The sequence below is a fragment of the Parus major genome, chromosome 4, assembly GCF_001522545.3.
Source record: "Parus major isolate Abel chromosome 4, Parus_major1.1, whole genome shotgun sequence".
Taxonomy (NCBI): Eukaryota; Metazoa; Chordata; class Aves; order Passeriformes; family Paridae; genus Parus; species Parus major.
This window is the reverse complement of record NC_031771.1, coordinates 43435660-43451915: the sequence shown is the minus strand read 5'-3', so window position 1 is coordinate 43451915 and position 16256 is coordinate 43435660. Positions and strand designations below refer to the sequence as shown.

General features: G+C 42.0%; 1 protein-coding gene and 1 long non-coding RNA gene across 3 annotated transcripts in view; one reads left to right on the top strand and one right to left on the bottom strand.

Moving 5' to 3' along the window:
• The window catches only part of SLAIN2 (SLAIN motif family member 2), a 33697-nt gene extending 29942 nt beyond the window's left edge, over window positions 1-3755 (top strand). For both annotated transcript variants that reach the window (XM_015624099.2, XM_015624098.2), the window contains one exon: window positions 1108-3755. In XM_015624099.2, coding sequence (XP_015479585.1) covers window positions 1108-1174 — 67 coding nt within the window. In that variant the 3' untranslated portion in view covers window positions 1175-3755. The remainder of the gene's footprint in view (window positions 1-1107) is intronic.
• Window positions 1-16256, bottom strand: part of LOC107202967 — a 32632-nt gene that overhangs the window by 13535 nt on the left and 2841 nt on the right. The window lies entirely within an intron of this gene.

Below are 16256 nucleotides of genomic sequence, written 5' to 3'. Positions count from 1 at the left end.
CTTTTTGAAAACTACTGCAAGAGAGACTGAGTATTAACTGTGAACTTCAGTTTTCACTGAAGGTGTCAAGTAGAAGCTGACATAAGGAAGCAGTCATCCATAAGAAATACTAATCCCCTTAAATGGAAGGGAAAAACAGTCTCTAGTACTGTAAAAAGGATAAAATGGTGGTAAATAGCACAGTGGAAAACTTCTGCAGTGAGTGCTGGAATGACAAGTGACTGTCACAGCACTGACTTTCGTGGGTAGAGCCTACACTGGTCAGCAGTATGGAACTCTGTGTAATAGAAAGCAATTGTTTTGCCAGAAATTTGTTAGTAGTAGTGAAGTGTGGTTGTCCAAATCACAGCTTGTCTTATAGAAAAGTGTTTCACTTACTTAACTTTCTTAAAATTAACTTTTTTTTAATTTTCTTTTTTAAAGTTTGCATGTATAGGGCAGACGGAAACAACCCAAGCTTGCACCAGAGGAGGTTTAGATTGGGTATTAGGGGAAATCCCTTCACCAAAAGGGTTGTCAAACATTGGAACAGGCTGGCCAGGGATGTGGTGGGGTCATCATCCCTGGAGATATCTAAGAGATGTGTAGATGCAGCAGTTTGAGATATGGTCTAGTGGTGGACTTGGCAGTGCTGAGTTAATGGTTGGACTTGATGTTCTTACAGGCCTTCTCCGGCATAAACAATTCCATGGTTCTATAATGCAGACTGTACACAGTGAAATAATCAAATTTCTATGAATGTCAGATTTTGATGTAAACAAAATACAATATTCTAAACAAGGATTTGCCTGTTCATGTACATCACTGGAAAAAATGGCCTATTTTAAGTGGAAGCAGATTAAGTTTGTCTTTTCACAGAGTATAATAGCAATAACTTTTCTGTCTATTTATTTATTTAGCCTTTTTTCCTGACATGGTAGTTGCCAAGATACAACACATGCAACCTGAAAATACTCTAGGGTTTGTCTTAAGTAAACTGTATTGCAGAGAAGTAAATGAATTAAGTGTTTATTTCAGTTATTTATAAAATGTTTAAATTCTTACGTATTGTAGATAGAGACTTCAACAGTTATATATGAAACTGAAAAACATCTCATTTCATTTTAGATCATTACCCACTCCCAAGACATATGGCAACGTGAAAGATGAGAGTTGGAAAGATGGCTGCTACTGATCTGCACAGCTTCATGCAGAGTTTCAGTGCTCATGGATACTTCCTCACCAGGCTAAAAGACAGCTTGATTAAACAAACTGTTCAGATGTGACTCTTGGAATTTGTAAAAATTCCAAACCTCTCTGTCTCTAATTAGCACAAACTGGCAGAGATTATTATAAAGCAGCACTTTAATGACATCTAACATCAGATGTTTGGTGGTCATACAATCACTTCTACATTAAATTGCTATCAGTTCTGGGGGCTTTTTATTGCTTGCTAAAAATGTTATCAATATGAGCATTTATGAGAGTGGCCGATATCGGGGCAAAAATGAATGAATGCCAAAGAAATGCCCATCTTGAAAAACAGCAAGGATAACTATCAACAAACATTATCCAAAACTTCATTTTCAGCCTGTTTTAACTCAGCAGAAAGATTGGTGAATATGTACTATTGAAACAAGGCTACATGAATCAGAACTAATGTTCTGATTGCAGACTGCTACAGTGCTAGGGAAATGTTGCTTTTACCAATTGTTTGAGATCCAACTGGGACTGAATCCATCCTTCAGTACTGCAGGAAGAATCAGCAGTTACTCTGGAGGATTGGGCAGAGCAGGGGGTCATAGCCATGACTTTTATTGCATTAAAAGGTTTGAATGTAGCAGACACACATAATGCAATAGTATAGATTGCATCTTTCCTATGTTGATTTATTGGCGTTACCGGCTCTTATGTTTGATTGCCAAAAGGGCTTAGTGTCAGTTGTACAATCTTTCTAACCTTAAATTCCTGGCTCAGGAAAGATGGCCTTCACTATTGTAGCCACATTTTTAACACATGGCTTGCTATTTGGGGAAAACTTTTTTAATAGTAGGTTTCCTTGCAAAACAAAGAGCAAGTGATAATTTTGATTTGTTGTAATACCATACCACTATACTCGCAGCCTGCAGCAACTGTAAATGCTGATAGTTAAGGAGAAGAAAACACAACTATGCACTTGTAACATACAAATTTTAAGGAAATTAGTTGACTCTTGATGCCAAATGATATTCATTTAGGTGATGTTCCATGGTATGAGGGAGTTTTCTGTATCCTATTTTTTTACTTTCATCCATTTCTTAAATTGGTTTATTTTAAATTGTAAATATTTTTACAGAAGATATTGCTCATGTAAGTGTGTTTAAATATGTATTTTGCCTTACATATGTGTATCTTACATTACTGGTAACAGAGTATGGAACCTGCTATGTCTGTTTACAAGCTATTAAAATCCTCTGGTGGCTCTGACTTACTCTAACACATTTTGCTCAGAACAACTGATATATTTAGCGTTGAACTATTGTTTTCTGTTTTGGAAGACATCATGCAAAAATCTGTAGCTAAAATTGTATTGGGTGGGACTAATGAAGTGGAGGGATTTTGTTTGAAGGTTTTTCAGTATTTTGGATGTACAGTTGATGAAGTAAGAGAATGTGAATGGTATATCCTCTGTGCAATGAATGACAAACACTACACGTCGGATTGGATGGTAGGTAGCCTTCAACTCCATTAGTATCTAAGTTTGGGACTGCTGGTGTATTTTGCCTCCCACCACTAAGAGGATAACTAATCCTGAAATTCTAGCACTTGAATTTTAGGCCAACATTAACATATTCCTGGATGAAAAGCCATGCAATACTACTTGACTTGGAAAAAACCAAATAGGAAGGAGTGGAGACTAACTTGCAACTTAAACTACTCAAGCAAGCTCTGGGTTGATGGGTGACTTCACACCCCAGAACAAGATCTGTGCTAAGACTTCAAAGTCAGGGTGTCAGATATACTGTAATTGTCAGATTTCAGCAGAAACCACCTTTCACCAGTACAGAGCAGTACATACCCTTAATCTAGCCTTGAGTCACCTGCAAGTACAGGGAATGGATGTCAGTATCTCATGTCACTGTTCAGCAGAAGACAGGACTAGATCAAATGTGCATATTCTCAGTAAAGCCTGAATTTTAACATTTCAGCATTTTACAATCAGTGCTGCAGTCTTCACTGAAGAAAGGGGAATTTAAATTGATGGATTTTATCAAACTTCACTTGACTTATAAATTTTGAAAGTCAGTTTAGATGATGATATTGGGGGTTTTACCATGGCTGCATCAAACTTGTGTACGTTTCCTTAAGTTAAGTAATTCATCGCTTGGGTAAATTCAGCTTGAGTTTTATAGGGATTTTTTTCTCTGCTATTCCCCCCAAAATACAGCAAATGACTTCCTGAGAAGACACTGTCTGTTTGCTAGAAAGCCTTTGTGCATTACCAGTTCATTGGTATCAGGAAATCATGGGGCTCTGTGTTTAGAGATTTACTGCAGAATTGTGGAAATATGGATTTGATAAAATAGTGCCTATGATTTACTTAACTTATGTTTGATATAGTAGTAAGGGTTTTATGAATGTGGATTACTTTTTGTGCCAACAGCTTGGAATTGATGTATGTGTGTAGGCAGAAGGATTTATTCTGCTCCCAAAGTTATTTAATTTTTTTTTGTGTTTGAATGTTTTTGTAAGTGTTAAAAGTGTAAAAAAATATATAAAATATTCTTACCACAAAATACTTCCTGGGTCATTATTTTTACAACAAAATGTTTTGAAAAGCTCTTAGAAATTTAGAGCATATTATTTTATTTATATTTATTTTTTTGTCTAGTAGGTTGGGTTGTTTTTCTGGAACTGTATTCACTTTTCTAGATGTCACCAGTATTGGTTTCTGCCCACTGGAAGTCATGAACTGAATACAGCACTCTTATTTGGGTGAAATCTATGATTTTGTTGAGAGACAGAGGTGGACTTGTGCCTCTGCTCCAGAAGGACCCCGTATAGTTCAGACTTACATGAAAAACTGTATTCTTAATTTTCATCCAGAATGATTTGTATGAGTAGTTTGAAGTATACAAACAGGCCTTTCCATTTTTTTAGGATTTGTGCTCACTTCACCACATGAAACAAAATTTTAATTTTGAAAATTCTGTAATTTGTGCAGAAAATTACAGTACCTACTAAGCCCTCTTGGAACTGATAAGTACACATTTTATCTACCTTCTACATGAATGCCTCCATCTTTGGCTCACATACAGGGAAGAAGCTAGTTTTGAATTTGGTATCTTTCTGTAATCTGCATTTTGCTACAAAGCAGTGGGTGCAATAGTAATGTGAATGCCATCTTTGTCTTATTTGGTATTAGTAAGGGTGGGTTTAATTCTATTTGGCAACCTCTTAATATTCAATTTAACAAAATTTAAGCTGTAAAACTTTTAATTAATTGTTTATCCCAGCATAGTCCTCTATTTTGTAATTAAGCCAGTAGGTTAAAATGTTATCCCCTAGTTTAGCTGATATATTTATGTAGAACTGGCTTCAGACCTGCTGCTTTTAAAAGGTATTTCCACTTTTATGTCATGCAGTCGAGTACCCACTCTTCAGGAAAGTAGAGCAGCATCAAAATCTGGTAATTAATAGTCTTTTGCCCTTCTCTTTTAGTAGGTTTCTGTAACAAACTCTTCTATATTAAACTCCTGTTTATAATTAGTATCATCACCATATTGCAAGACTGAAGATCAGAAATAGTATTTTTCTCAGTTCTCATTCTCAGGGAAGGTGTGACAGCTCCTTTGGGTCCTCTTATATTTCATGTGTATTCCCCTCCAGAAGCCTGACCGCAGTGGTGAAGAAAAAAAAGTGACAAACATGTAAGGAGGCAGAAGGCTGAAAATGCTTATGCTGCTGGTCTTGAGATGGCTGCACAGTGCACAATCTCATCATTTAGAAGTTAACCTTTTTCTTTCTCAAAGTATTTACATTAAAACAGGTATGGGAAATGACCAAGTCAGCAGAATTGTCTGCAGTTCTCCCTCTTTTGATCAGAACAGAACAAACTTTAGATTTAATGTCTACTTTTTAAGTAAAACAGGCAACATGTGAGGTTGCTTTAAGAAACAAACCAGAAGCCACACCTGCTCCATACTTGCATTTATGCCACAGTGCAGTCCGAGTCTGACACCTACAGGCAGCCTGTCTGTACTCGTCCTGCTTCAGGAAATTGATGCTGGGATTCGGCTGCTCTCTGGAGCATCTGTGTTTTACACACAACTGCCCAGTGAAGAAGATGCTTTTGGCTCTAAGAGTTAACTGAAAAGGGAAAATTTCACCAGACTCACTCTCCACAAGGTTTTACAACTGTTTTCAGCTGTAATACCACATAGAGTTGTGCTGTGTGTCATTGTCCCCTTTGCACTAAATGATAAATTCTGTTGGGACCACATTAAGCACTTAGAAGGACATAAACTGTAACTCTGATGATTAAGCTGGTTTTTAGCTCTTCAGCATTTATTTAAAAGATTCAAAGGAATAGGTAGCAAAAATTACATCTTGCCAGATAAGTGATTTTTTAACTTGGTGTATCATCATCCACCTGTTACAAACTGAATTAAAAATAAAAAAAAATTATTTGAAAACTGGAATGCCTGCGATCTCTACGCAGTGTGGCACTCTCAGGGGACAAAAGTGGGCTTCACCTTTCACCAGACTAAACAAAGGAAGATGCTGATATTGTAATCTGAGCTTCTGTCAGCAACAGCATAAGCAGATGGAATCACATGGTTGGAAAATACCTCTGAAATCATCAAATCCAACCAACCAAGTGCCATGTCCAGTCTTTCCTTTAACACATTCAGGAATTATGATTCCACCACCTCTCTGGGCAGTCCATTCCAGTGTCTAATCACCCTTTCTGTGAAGAAAAGTCTATCTCCAATGGAAACCTCATCTGGCACAGCTTAAATAGCTGACTGAAAGAAGAGAGCCATCCTCACCTGACTACAACATCCTTTCATGCAGTTGTAGAGAGGGATAAGGTCATCCCTCAGCCTCCTTTTCTCCAGGCTAAAAACCCCCAGCTCCCTCAGCTGCTCCTTGTGCTAAAACTAGAACACAAGAACTAGAACTTGTGCTCCAGACCCCAGCTTCATTGCCCTGAAAGCAACAACAAATAATGTAAATCCATTTTCTTTTGAAAATAGTTTTAATAACTTACATAGTAAATACAATAAATAATAGTTTTAATAACAAACAACAATAAAGCTTAAAAGACAGTGATATGTGATGCCTTCTCCCCCAGCATTTTGTCCCCCTTCCTGCTGTTTTTAAATTATCCCTGAAAGCTTGCTTCCATTGGCACTACAGTATGGGAGATTCAAGACAATACACCTGTTGGGGTGAGTGGGATATGCCTTACTGGGAAGTTCACTTTGTGGTTCATCCCCATTGCCATTTGGCTGCTGGTTATCATGCACAATGCACAGAATACAGAGTATATATTCTTTTCCATTCTGTTATTTTCCATTCTCTTTGCCATGATTTTCTTGGCACTTGGAAAACTGCAACCTTTCACAGCCCTGCTATGACAGGCTGATTAAAAACCTCCTCAGTGCAAACAGCTTGAACTAATGTCAGACTAACTATTGCATCCCCCCCCACCCAGCACATGATCTCCAGAAGCCTGATACCCGGTACCTCCACCCTCCCCTCCACTAGCAAGCCTAGGGTTTTTTTCATGGAAACTCTCTACATAGAAAAGGAAGGTAAATAAAACCACTTCTGTTCCACGTTGTTCCCTGCCTCTGCCCTGCCCAAGAAAAAATGGTTCTTATTAAATGTGGGAGTCAGTCATCAGTGACTTCACTTGGGACTCACTGTGGCCTTGGCTGCTTAAAGCCACAAATGGGATCAGGAAATAGCTGGAGTGTGATGCCTTGGTGGTGGAAGAGTGGTCAGAGTAGGGGGGGGCTGGAATGCTGGGCTTTCCCCAGTCTCCTGCTCTTCCCAGGCACCCCCTTGGGCACTGACAGATCAGCTGCTGGGTTGGACAGGGTGCGGGGAGCTGCTCTAACACCGGCATCACTGCACTGTAACTCCCAGCAGTCCCCTCCATTTGTCTTACGGCGCTCGTCCTAAGTTGTTTCCCTTTAGACATTATCAGCAAACAAAACTGCACAACCCATTACAAAAGCTGTTACCTGACTAATCCTTACCTACCTTTCACTCAGCAGGGTTAACACCGCTGTGTGAATTTTACAGCTGCTGCTGGTCTCTGTGCTGCATATGAGGGCCAAAATACTGCCAGAAGGTCATGGTGGGCCCAGCTCTGGGTTACAGTGAGTTTGGTTCCTGTTCAAGGCAGTGTAAGGCCAAATGTGCTGCTGGCTGACTGAACCTGATACATGCCAAATTAAAGACAGCATAAGTGCTCTTGTTCAAAGCTGTTTGTCTTAATGATGAGCAGCAGGACAGAGTATCTTGTGCCACCATAATTATATCTTTGTCACTCTCCTCCTTTAAAAATAAAAATGTTGCTGAAGCACTTGCTACCATTTTGAGTCTCCTCTCAAAGAAAAAGAGAAGGAGATCAGGCAAACCTTCTGCTTTTCATGCTCAGCCTCGGCTCCTGTCTTAGCCTCGTATTTCTCAGCTCCATAGTGATCCATTTACCCCTGCATTTACTCACCCAACCACTGAGCCCAGGGCAGGGTTATATTGTTTCTGTTCATCTGTTCCCCACCAGGCTAATGCAGGCACAGAAAACCGCTGTTAATGCCGCTTCAAGTGACCCGTCTTCAAAGGAGTCATGAAAACCTTGTCCTGATTCTCACCCCTTTAAAACCATGCCTACATGCCAGAGACAGCAGTGTCATACCACCACCATGAAGACCGGCAGCTCCTGAGCTGTGTGCAGCTGTGCAGCCCCTGCCGCACACGCAGCACCAGCAGCAGGCTCACAGCCACACCAAAACTGCTGGCTGAGGGTGCAGCTGCACTGCCCCAGCAGCCACGGATAGCGCCAGGCACGGCTGCTGCCAGGCCAGCACTCTGATTCAGGACACACAGACCTACTGAGGGCCTGTGGGCACTAGGAAATAATTCATTATGGTGCAAGAGTGGGCTATAGAAGAACCTCAGCTGGTTCCCTGCTCTGTCATACACTCCCAAGGACGCTCGGTTAATTTCTTGAGACTCAGTTCATGATCACTGAAATGACCCTCAGGCTTCCTGACTCACGTGCTGGCAGCGAGGGGAGGTGGCTGCTATTTAGAGAAAGGGGTGGCCAGTCAGTTCATATCTGGTCTGATACAGCAGGGTAAGTTAAGAACAGAAATTGGGCTGACCTTGGTTTATGAGCCCAAATGTCAGAGAGCAGATAATACCTATTGTAAATGTCAGAGTCAAGTGATTTTTATTTTCCCTTTCAAAGAACATCAACAAAGATTTAGTGACTCTTGATGCTGCCATTCACACGGGCTCAGCATGAATGGTGCTGTCCACATACGCAAACATACTGGAGAAATATTAAAGGGACTTGCTTAAAATCATGGATCTGGTAAAGCAGCACAGCCCAGCTCAGCCTTCCTCAGCAATAAAGCAGTTTTTGGCAACACAAGGCGTTGATAAAGTCTGGCAAATTCAGGCTACCTTTACCAGAGCAGAACACAGGGATTTAATCAATATGTGGTGGACATCTCACCTTTACAATTTATCCCCATGTGAAAATTTGCCCAAGGAGTGCAATACAATTCTCTGCAGGTCCCTGCACCCAGCCACCAGTGCCAGCTCTCCTGCCCAGTGGTCCAGTGTCAGTGGAAGAAATGGAAAATTCCATTTACAAAGCCACCTCACAACTTACTGCTCCAGACTTACTACTGTGTAGTAGGCTCTACTGATTTTGTTTCTACTGATTTCCCCAGCTTCACAAAGGTACAACATCAGTTTAAGACTCCCTTCCCTGACCCAAGTGCCTCAATGGCAGAACTGAAGGATGAAAAATAGGTGTTTCTTGTTAAGGAGCTCCAACCATGTACAAGTCTGAAATCAGCCCATCTCCCCCACTCCTTGCCCAGGCCATTTCTCTGTGCTGCCATCCACCCTGAAGTCTCACAACTGTTTTCATTAGCAGATTCTTTGTGCTCCCACTTTCTGCATCCTTCATATTATGAAGATAATTAAACAACATTAATTACCAAAACAAGTCACTGAAATCTGCCTACCAGAAACCTTCTTTCAAAATTCAAAACAACCAGTAGGTTACATTTATAACCCATCTATGCACTCTTTTTAGTCCTTCTATTTTCCTGTCTTTTTTTGCCTTTTATTTCTCTATTAAATACTACAGGGTTTTCTTTTTGCTCTTTGCTTCTGACCCAGGACTCTTCAGACACTAGAGGGTGATCTTGCTTTCACTGTGCTTTTTCATCCCGAGTTTGGTCTAGTTCAGCTTCAATTCACCACACTGTCCTGAGTTTTCACTGAATTGTCCATAAGGTCCTGAATGTAATTAACAGCTGCATTTATGCCAGGGCATTAAGCCCTAGTGTGAGGGAAGATGAAGCCACACCCAGCAGGCCATAAAAACCACCTCTTGAGGAGTCTGAAACTCCCTTAGACTTTTTACTCAGTGTCATGTAGATTTAAACCTCCTTTAGGATTTCAGAAATATTTTCCTACTGGTCTGGGTTTTTATAGCTAAATTTGTGGTACCACAGCAACATCTCAAGACTGTGGGATGTGAAAAGGCTTGTACTGAGCTACTCAGAGATGGTGTGGATAACACAAGACATACACCCCTCCTTTTCTTGCCCTGGCAGTTAGCACAGCACTCAAGCAGAGTCAACCCCCAGAGCAGCTCCTCTGAGCAACCCAAACACAGCGATGAGCCACCAATTCCCATTGACAAGGCTGTGAAATTACTGGAGGGGTTGGGAGTCTGTGTTGCACCAGGACAGCTTCTGCTTTTGGGCAACAGCAGTGACTGCAAACTGATGCTGTTACTACTCTGCAACAGGGAGCATGGGTCAGTCTTCTTTTCTGCAGAACCTGGCATCTCAGGGCTTCCAGATTTGGGCATCTGATCTAAGAAATCTCCTGGGAAGAGCTCAGCTTGACACGCATTTTTGCACAAGCAACAGTGAAATTTGCACTGGTATATTAGTGCTTCCTACACATTTTGGCCAATGGCTCTTACTGTTTGTTATGTCCTCAAAATTAAATTTTTGGTTACTTAAGGTCTTGCTAAAATCTCCTTCTGAGTTCTCAGATAGTATCTTTAATTATCTAATAAAGGCTATGATCACTGCCAGAAATACCTTGAATGTCAAAAGGCCTGGGATGTTGACGGTGGGTGCCAGCATGCTGCAGGGACAGGGAGCAGCCACGCTATGAGACAGCCTCTCCACTCAAAGGGAAAATGTGCTTGGACACCTTTCCTCTGCTACTGAATCAAAGGGTTTAAAGAAGCCCTTGCAATGACTCACTGCTTGCTGGAGGAACCCAGCTGAGTCTCTCAGGAGCAGAATTCATGTGTCTGTAAAGACTGGAGGTGACTGCTTGCTGTTTATGGCAGGTACTGAGGAGGGTCTCAGTAATACCACTCAAACACTTCAATGAGCTACAAGTGAAAATTGATCCTGTGGATGCTTGGCAGTGGTAGAGAAACAGAAAATATTTTTGTCATGAGGGACCACATTGCACACACTGCCTCCTCAGGAGTACAGTACCAGTTGGTGCTCAAAGCACTTGTCACCAGTGTGCAGCTTTGCCACTGTTTCCAGCAAATTAATCACTCCCATGTATAACTCCTCCATCTGTACATGAGCATGATAATGTAATGACCCTGCACCTTTGCATTTGATACTCAGCTCTAGTTTAGGGATGGGACAGGGAAGGTCCCTTCCCTAACTGGTTTTGCACTAGCACCTTGCATTTGGGACCTGGATTTGTTTAGACTTCTAGGTGTTAGCTCGAAGCAACTTGTTTTGCAAGAATGAAGTGGGGACTGTTATCTCCTGTTCCATCCCCAGCTCCTATCCTGCACAGGGGTCCCTCACCTGGAGGGGTTTGGGCAGGGTTTGTTTGGGTGGACTTTGCCTCGTGGGCCTGGCTCACAGCTGACCGCAAACACTGAGCACTGATACCTTACAGATGTCTGTGGGCAGCTACTCCTTTGGTCCCAGTCAGCTTTGATTTCAGCAACAAGAATCTTGTGCTGAAACTTCCTCAGCATTTAGACTACCCATGTATATATGGGTAAAACATATGTTAAAACATTTTATTTAGATATTATATTAAAGCTGTGTGTATTAAATAAATTTTATATGTTTATTTATATTATTTTATATAAAATAGAAATATATAAAATATTTATTTATAATATTTTAATTATTTTATATATTTTAATACCTTAAAATTAATTTATTACTATCTCTAATCTTTTGCTTCCTTATCGTGGACTGAGCAGAGGAAAGGAGCTCTTACGGGGGCCCTTTCATGTATGTTTTATTCCAATCTTTTGTTTTTCTTTAATTCTTTCACCCTGAAACAAGGGGCTGACTGCTTTTTATTCCTTCCTCTGACTATCCAATCCGAAAAGGCTCTGTCCAGGGCTCATTCTCCGGCAGGCAGGATGCAAGATGCTGCTAGCTTAATAAAATCTGCAAGCAGTTCAGGACACAGACTTCATTTCTGGGCTGTGAACCACACCTCCAGCTTGGGCAGATGCCTGTGATCCCGAAGGTGCTGCCACAGCTCCAGCCACAAGCACGGTTTCGCCCCGCAGAGATGTGAGGTTTTATTGGTACCGAGGGGTGTCACAGCAGAGGATAAAGGGCATTTGCACAAGGTACCAGAGAACCAGGTAAGCAGGGGCCAGGAGGAGCCTTGAGGGGTCGCCTGGTCTCGCTGTGCCACCCCAAAGCGAAGTCAGCAGCTGCAGCTCACGCCGCCGCAGAGATGTTTGCCTGACCTTTCCCGGGAGATCGCTGCTGCCTGCCCAGACTATCCAGCCTTCAGCACCACTGCTTTGATTTGCCACATCAGTATCTAATTCAAATCTCTCTTACAGCAGCTTAAACCCACTGTGTTTCTGGGAGTTGTGAGTTAATAATGAATTACTCTCAGCTAGTGGTAGAATGGACACCTCAGGCAGGAACATAAAACATATTCCCCCGGCTTCATACACAGCATTTCTGCTTAGGCACCACACAAAGGAAATAAAAGATCTTGTTGATTAAGACATTCATGCTTTCATCTCCCTGGAAAAGCAACAAATATACAAAGCCCAGAGTACATCTGCCCCAGCTACAGTGGCATACAGGCTCTACTGATACCGTGGTTTACTCAAAAATGTTCTGTTTCATCACAGTTTTAAAAGTGCACATAACACTGTGTCAAGGCCATTTTCATAGGATTGATATACAACATTAGCTAAGGCAAGTATTAAGAGATGCCTATTACATTTTATTTCTCACCATTTCCCTGAGATTTTTTTCTAGACAGCTCAAGATTTAATTTAGGTAATGGTGCACCTATTTTGAAGGGCTTGCTTATTTGCTGATCAGCATTACTGATATTCATTTTCAATATTTATTAAAAATTTGGCAGCAGGACAAGAACCATTTTTATTCTATGGTTTTGCAGTTTCTAACACAAAACAGCTTTAGTCCACATCCAGGCACCTTTGATGCTACAATACAAATGGCTGGCAACTGAGTGCAAAGATATTTCTGTGTGTAACCTCAGATACAGAATATTGATGCTTTTACCTCTTGTCATTCCCATGGGGCTCACCATTAACATTCCTTTTAATCTGGAGAACGGTTTGGCGAATGAGCGATGTAATTTTTCTTTTGGGTGTCTTTCTTCAATTAAATTAATACTCTATGAAGCAATTGCTGCAGTAGATGGAGTTACATTTATTTATTTATTTATTTATTTATGCATTTTTTGACAACTAAATCTGTGAAACAATATTTTGGTGTCGTTTACTCTGGCCAGTTTTGTTTTGTCTTGCAAAACCCAAATTATAAATTGTATAGGCACAAAACCACATTTGTGTGATCTACCTCCTCATTGCCTCTCTTGATTTATGCCCCTCACCCCACGTTCCTACACAGCAAATTAAAAGGGGGCTGGGACCCTCAGTGGGTGATGGATGTCAAGTAAACCCAGCTGGACCTGGAGCTGCAACTGCGCATCCATCCTGAAGCCCCACCACGTACCAGGTTGTGCACAGCGTCACTGTGCTCTCCAGCCTTGATGTCCTTCACAGCCATCAGGGTCCCCCACACCACAGTGTGGTCCCCACACCACCAGTGAAGATGCTGAGCAGTTTGTTTGTGACACTCTCAGGGAGGTCAGTCAGAGCTGTGACATCCAAGACATGCTGCTTCTAAAGCCCTACGACCACCTGCCTGTGAGAACCTGTGCAAAGCAACACCTGTGCCTGCAGTGCAAAATACCACTGACTTTCAACCCTGAATACAATGCTTTCAGAATCATCCTCATCTCACCTCCTTGTCCCTGTCTGATGAGGCAGGATGTTAATTTTGGCTCTTCTGGACCAACGCATGCATTAGTCATCAGGTCATTTATTACGAATATTATCCTGATAATACTCCCAACTCCAGAAAAAGATCAAATGACAACAAAAGGGAGCAGTGAATGAGGCAGAATCCATTCTTATTTGAATCTGGGTAAAGGTACCTCACACAAAGGCATTTATTTGCCTAAAGAAAAACTTGCTGCTAGTTAATTGTTTTACAGTTGTAGGGATAGAACTGCCTCAATAACTCACTGTCAGCAGTCAATTTACAAAATTATTCTTCAGTGATTCCCTGATTTCACCTCCTTTCATGGACCAGAAGACCTTTTCTAATGGGATGGTTGGCAAAAGGCCTCTTCATTTAGAAGGCAGATCACGCAGCCTTATACACTTAGTTCTAATTATGAATTATTGGAACATTGTGACCTGAGGCATCATGCACTTACTTGTTGATTAATGGTCTTCAGACATCTTAAAAATAAACATGGGGGAATACCAAGTGCAACAGGAGGATTTTATCTTAATAATTTCTGCCCTTGAATGCTAACCCAGAGCTTCAGTGAAAGGATCTGTTCCCATTTTCTCAGAGACTGAACACACAGGGGGAGACTGCACAGACGGGTAACGAGGCTTATGCTTGTTTCCCTTCCACACCACTTCAATTTAGTAAAATCTCAGAGGCTCTAAGTTTCTTGGGAGAGAGCACTGCTTCCAAGGCAGGCATAAGCACAGAACAAGACTGGACTGAAACAGGCATCATTAGGAAGAGGAACCCATGAACAAAGGGGGACAGCACTCCCATGAACAGAGAAATCGCAAAGACAGCAGGGAAGAGGAGAGACAGATGCAGTGCAGCAGCGGAGAGTGCCTGGGTGCCTTTGCCACCTCAGCCAGGAGAAGGCAAGGATGATTTGATGGGATCTCACTTTTAAGATGAGACAACAGGCATGCAGCAGTGACTACTGCTGAAGAGGAGAGGAAGGGATGTTTATCCAATTTTCTGCACCCTGAAATTCAGACCTTGGGACTGGTCAAGGATGCTGGCCATGGAATAAAAGATGCTGATTATTGTGGAGATTTGACAAGCAGGATTGAGCAGCAGCAGCACCTTGCTAAGGACCGGACAGAGAAGAGTTTAAGATAAACAAGCTCTGGGTAAGATGTAACAGTGCTGCAATGGGGCCAGGTGCCATGCTGAACAGTAGCAGAGAAGCCTGGGAGATAGGAAAGGCAGGTCTGTCCTAGTGCTTCTGCGCTGCAGACAACTGCAGGAGCAATGAACTAGCAGGAAACCCACTCCTGTGCTTTCTCCACCTACATGGTACAACTGCACTCTGCCTTTCTGTGAAACACAAGCAGCTTTGGGCAGGAGCAACATTGAACAATCAGCACATCCTCACCAAAGCAGTTCCTGCCTGTGTCTGGCTGGGGAGGTTTCTTAGGAAAAACTTAATTGCACAGATCCAATGCTGCTTCTTATTTCCAAAATGTATTTTCTCACCTGGTTAGTGACCAAGCTCCCAAACAACATAGTTTTTTTTAAAAGGAAAAGGTCACTTGTCTGCTCAGATCTTACAGTTGCTGGCTCTGAGAGGATTTTTTCTACGGGTGGGAATGACAAAAGGTGCAAAGTCCTCTGTGTGCTGCTGTTCTTGAGAGACAGAGTGGGAGACAGATCCTAGTTCAGCAAAGGACCAGGAGACACATCCTTCCTAGCACAAAGATAACCATGGAAGAACAAACAAGCAAAACCACCAATATCTCTGCAGAGTTAGGCTCCAATTCCTGATTCTCCTACACCACAAAAATAAGTGCTCTGGATCTACATAATAAATAAGCTTATGCATTCCATGGAGTTTACCACAAAATTACCCTAAACTCCATGTATGGGATCACACAATACACGATAGAGGAATATTTTAATTCAAGGCAGCAAACAACAGCAAAGACTTTTCTTTTTTCCCATGGTAAATGATTATTTCCCTATTAAATCTTTAATTTCATTTTATTTCAATCCATAGCCTAGGTGCATACCAAATAAGGTAGAAACGAAGGGACTGTACATCCCCTGGAAATCAGAAACTACTCCTGCTAGATCTCACCTGAACATCATTTTCACAGCAGTATTTTATCCCAGCGTCTTTAGTAGCACCACAGCCTTAAGGTGCTGACTGAAAGCTTTCCATTCTCCAGGACTATCCTTCAGAAGCCTCTCTTCCTCTGCAAGCACCCGGCACAGCTCCACACATCAGCCGGCACGGACGAGCAGAGAGGCAGAGCATGACTTGGGGGAGGGTGACGCCACTTCCCGCAGACCCTGCAAGAGCCAAGGCGGGAGGAGCGGGGAGCTGAAATGGATACTGAGCTGAAATGGGAAGAGGGAAAAGAGGGGGTGACCACCATTTGCTTTCTTACCCAGCCCCATTGGCTGCTTTTATGGAGTGCTTGTAACTACAACATGCACACACCTGAAGTACAACATCTTTGGGATTCAGGCTTCCACGTTCATGACTCTGGTTTATCCTTAACTCGCTAGGGATTTGCAAACCAACCCTTCTTGCTTGAGGCTCCAGAGCCTGCAGAGCAACAGGCACACACCAAACCTCCTCTTGCTGCCCCAAATTCAGCTCAGTGAACAACAGCCACAGCAGCTTCCCTTGGGGGTCACCAAGAGGAAGCATAGACACGACTG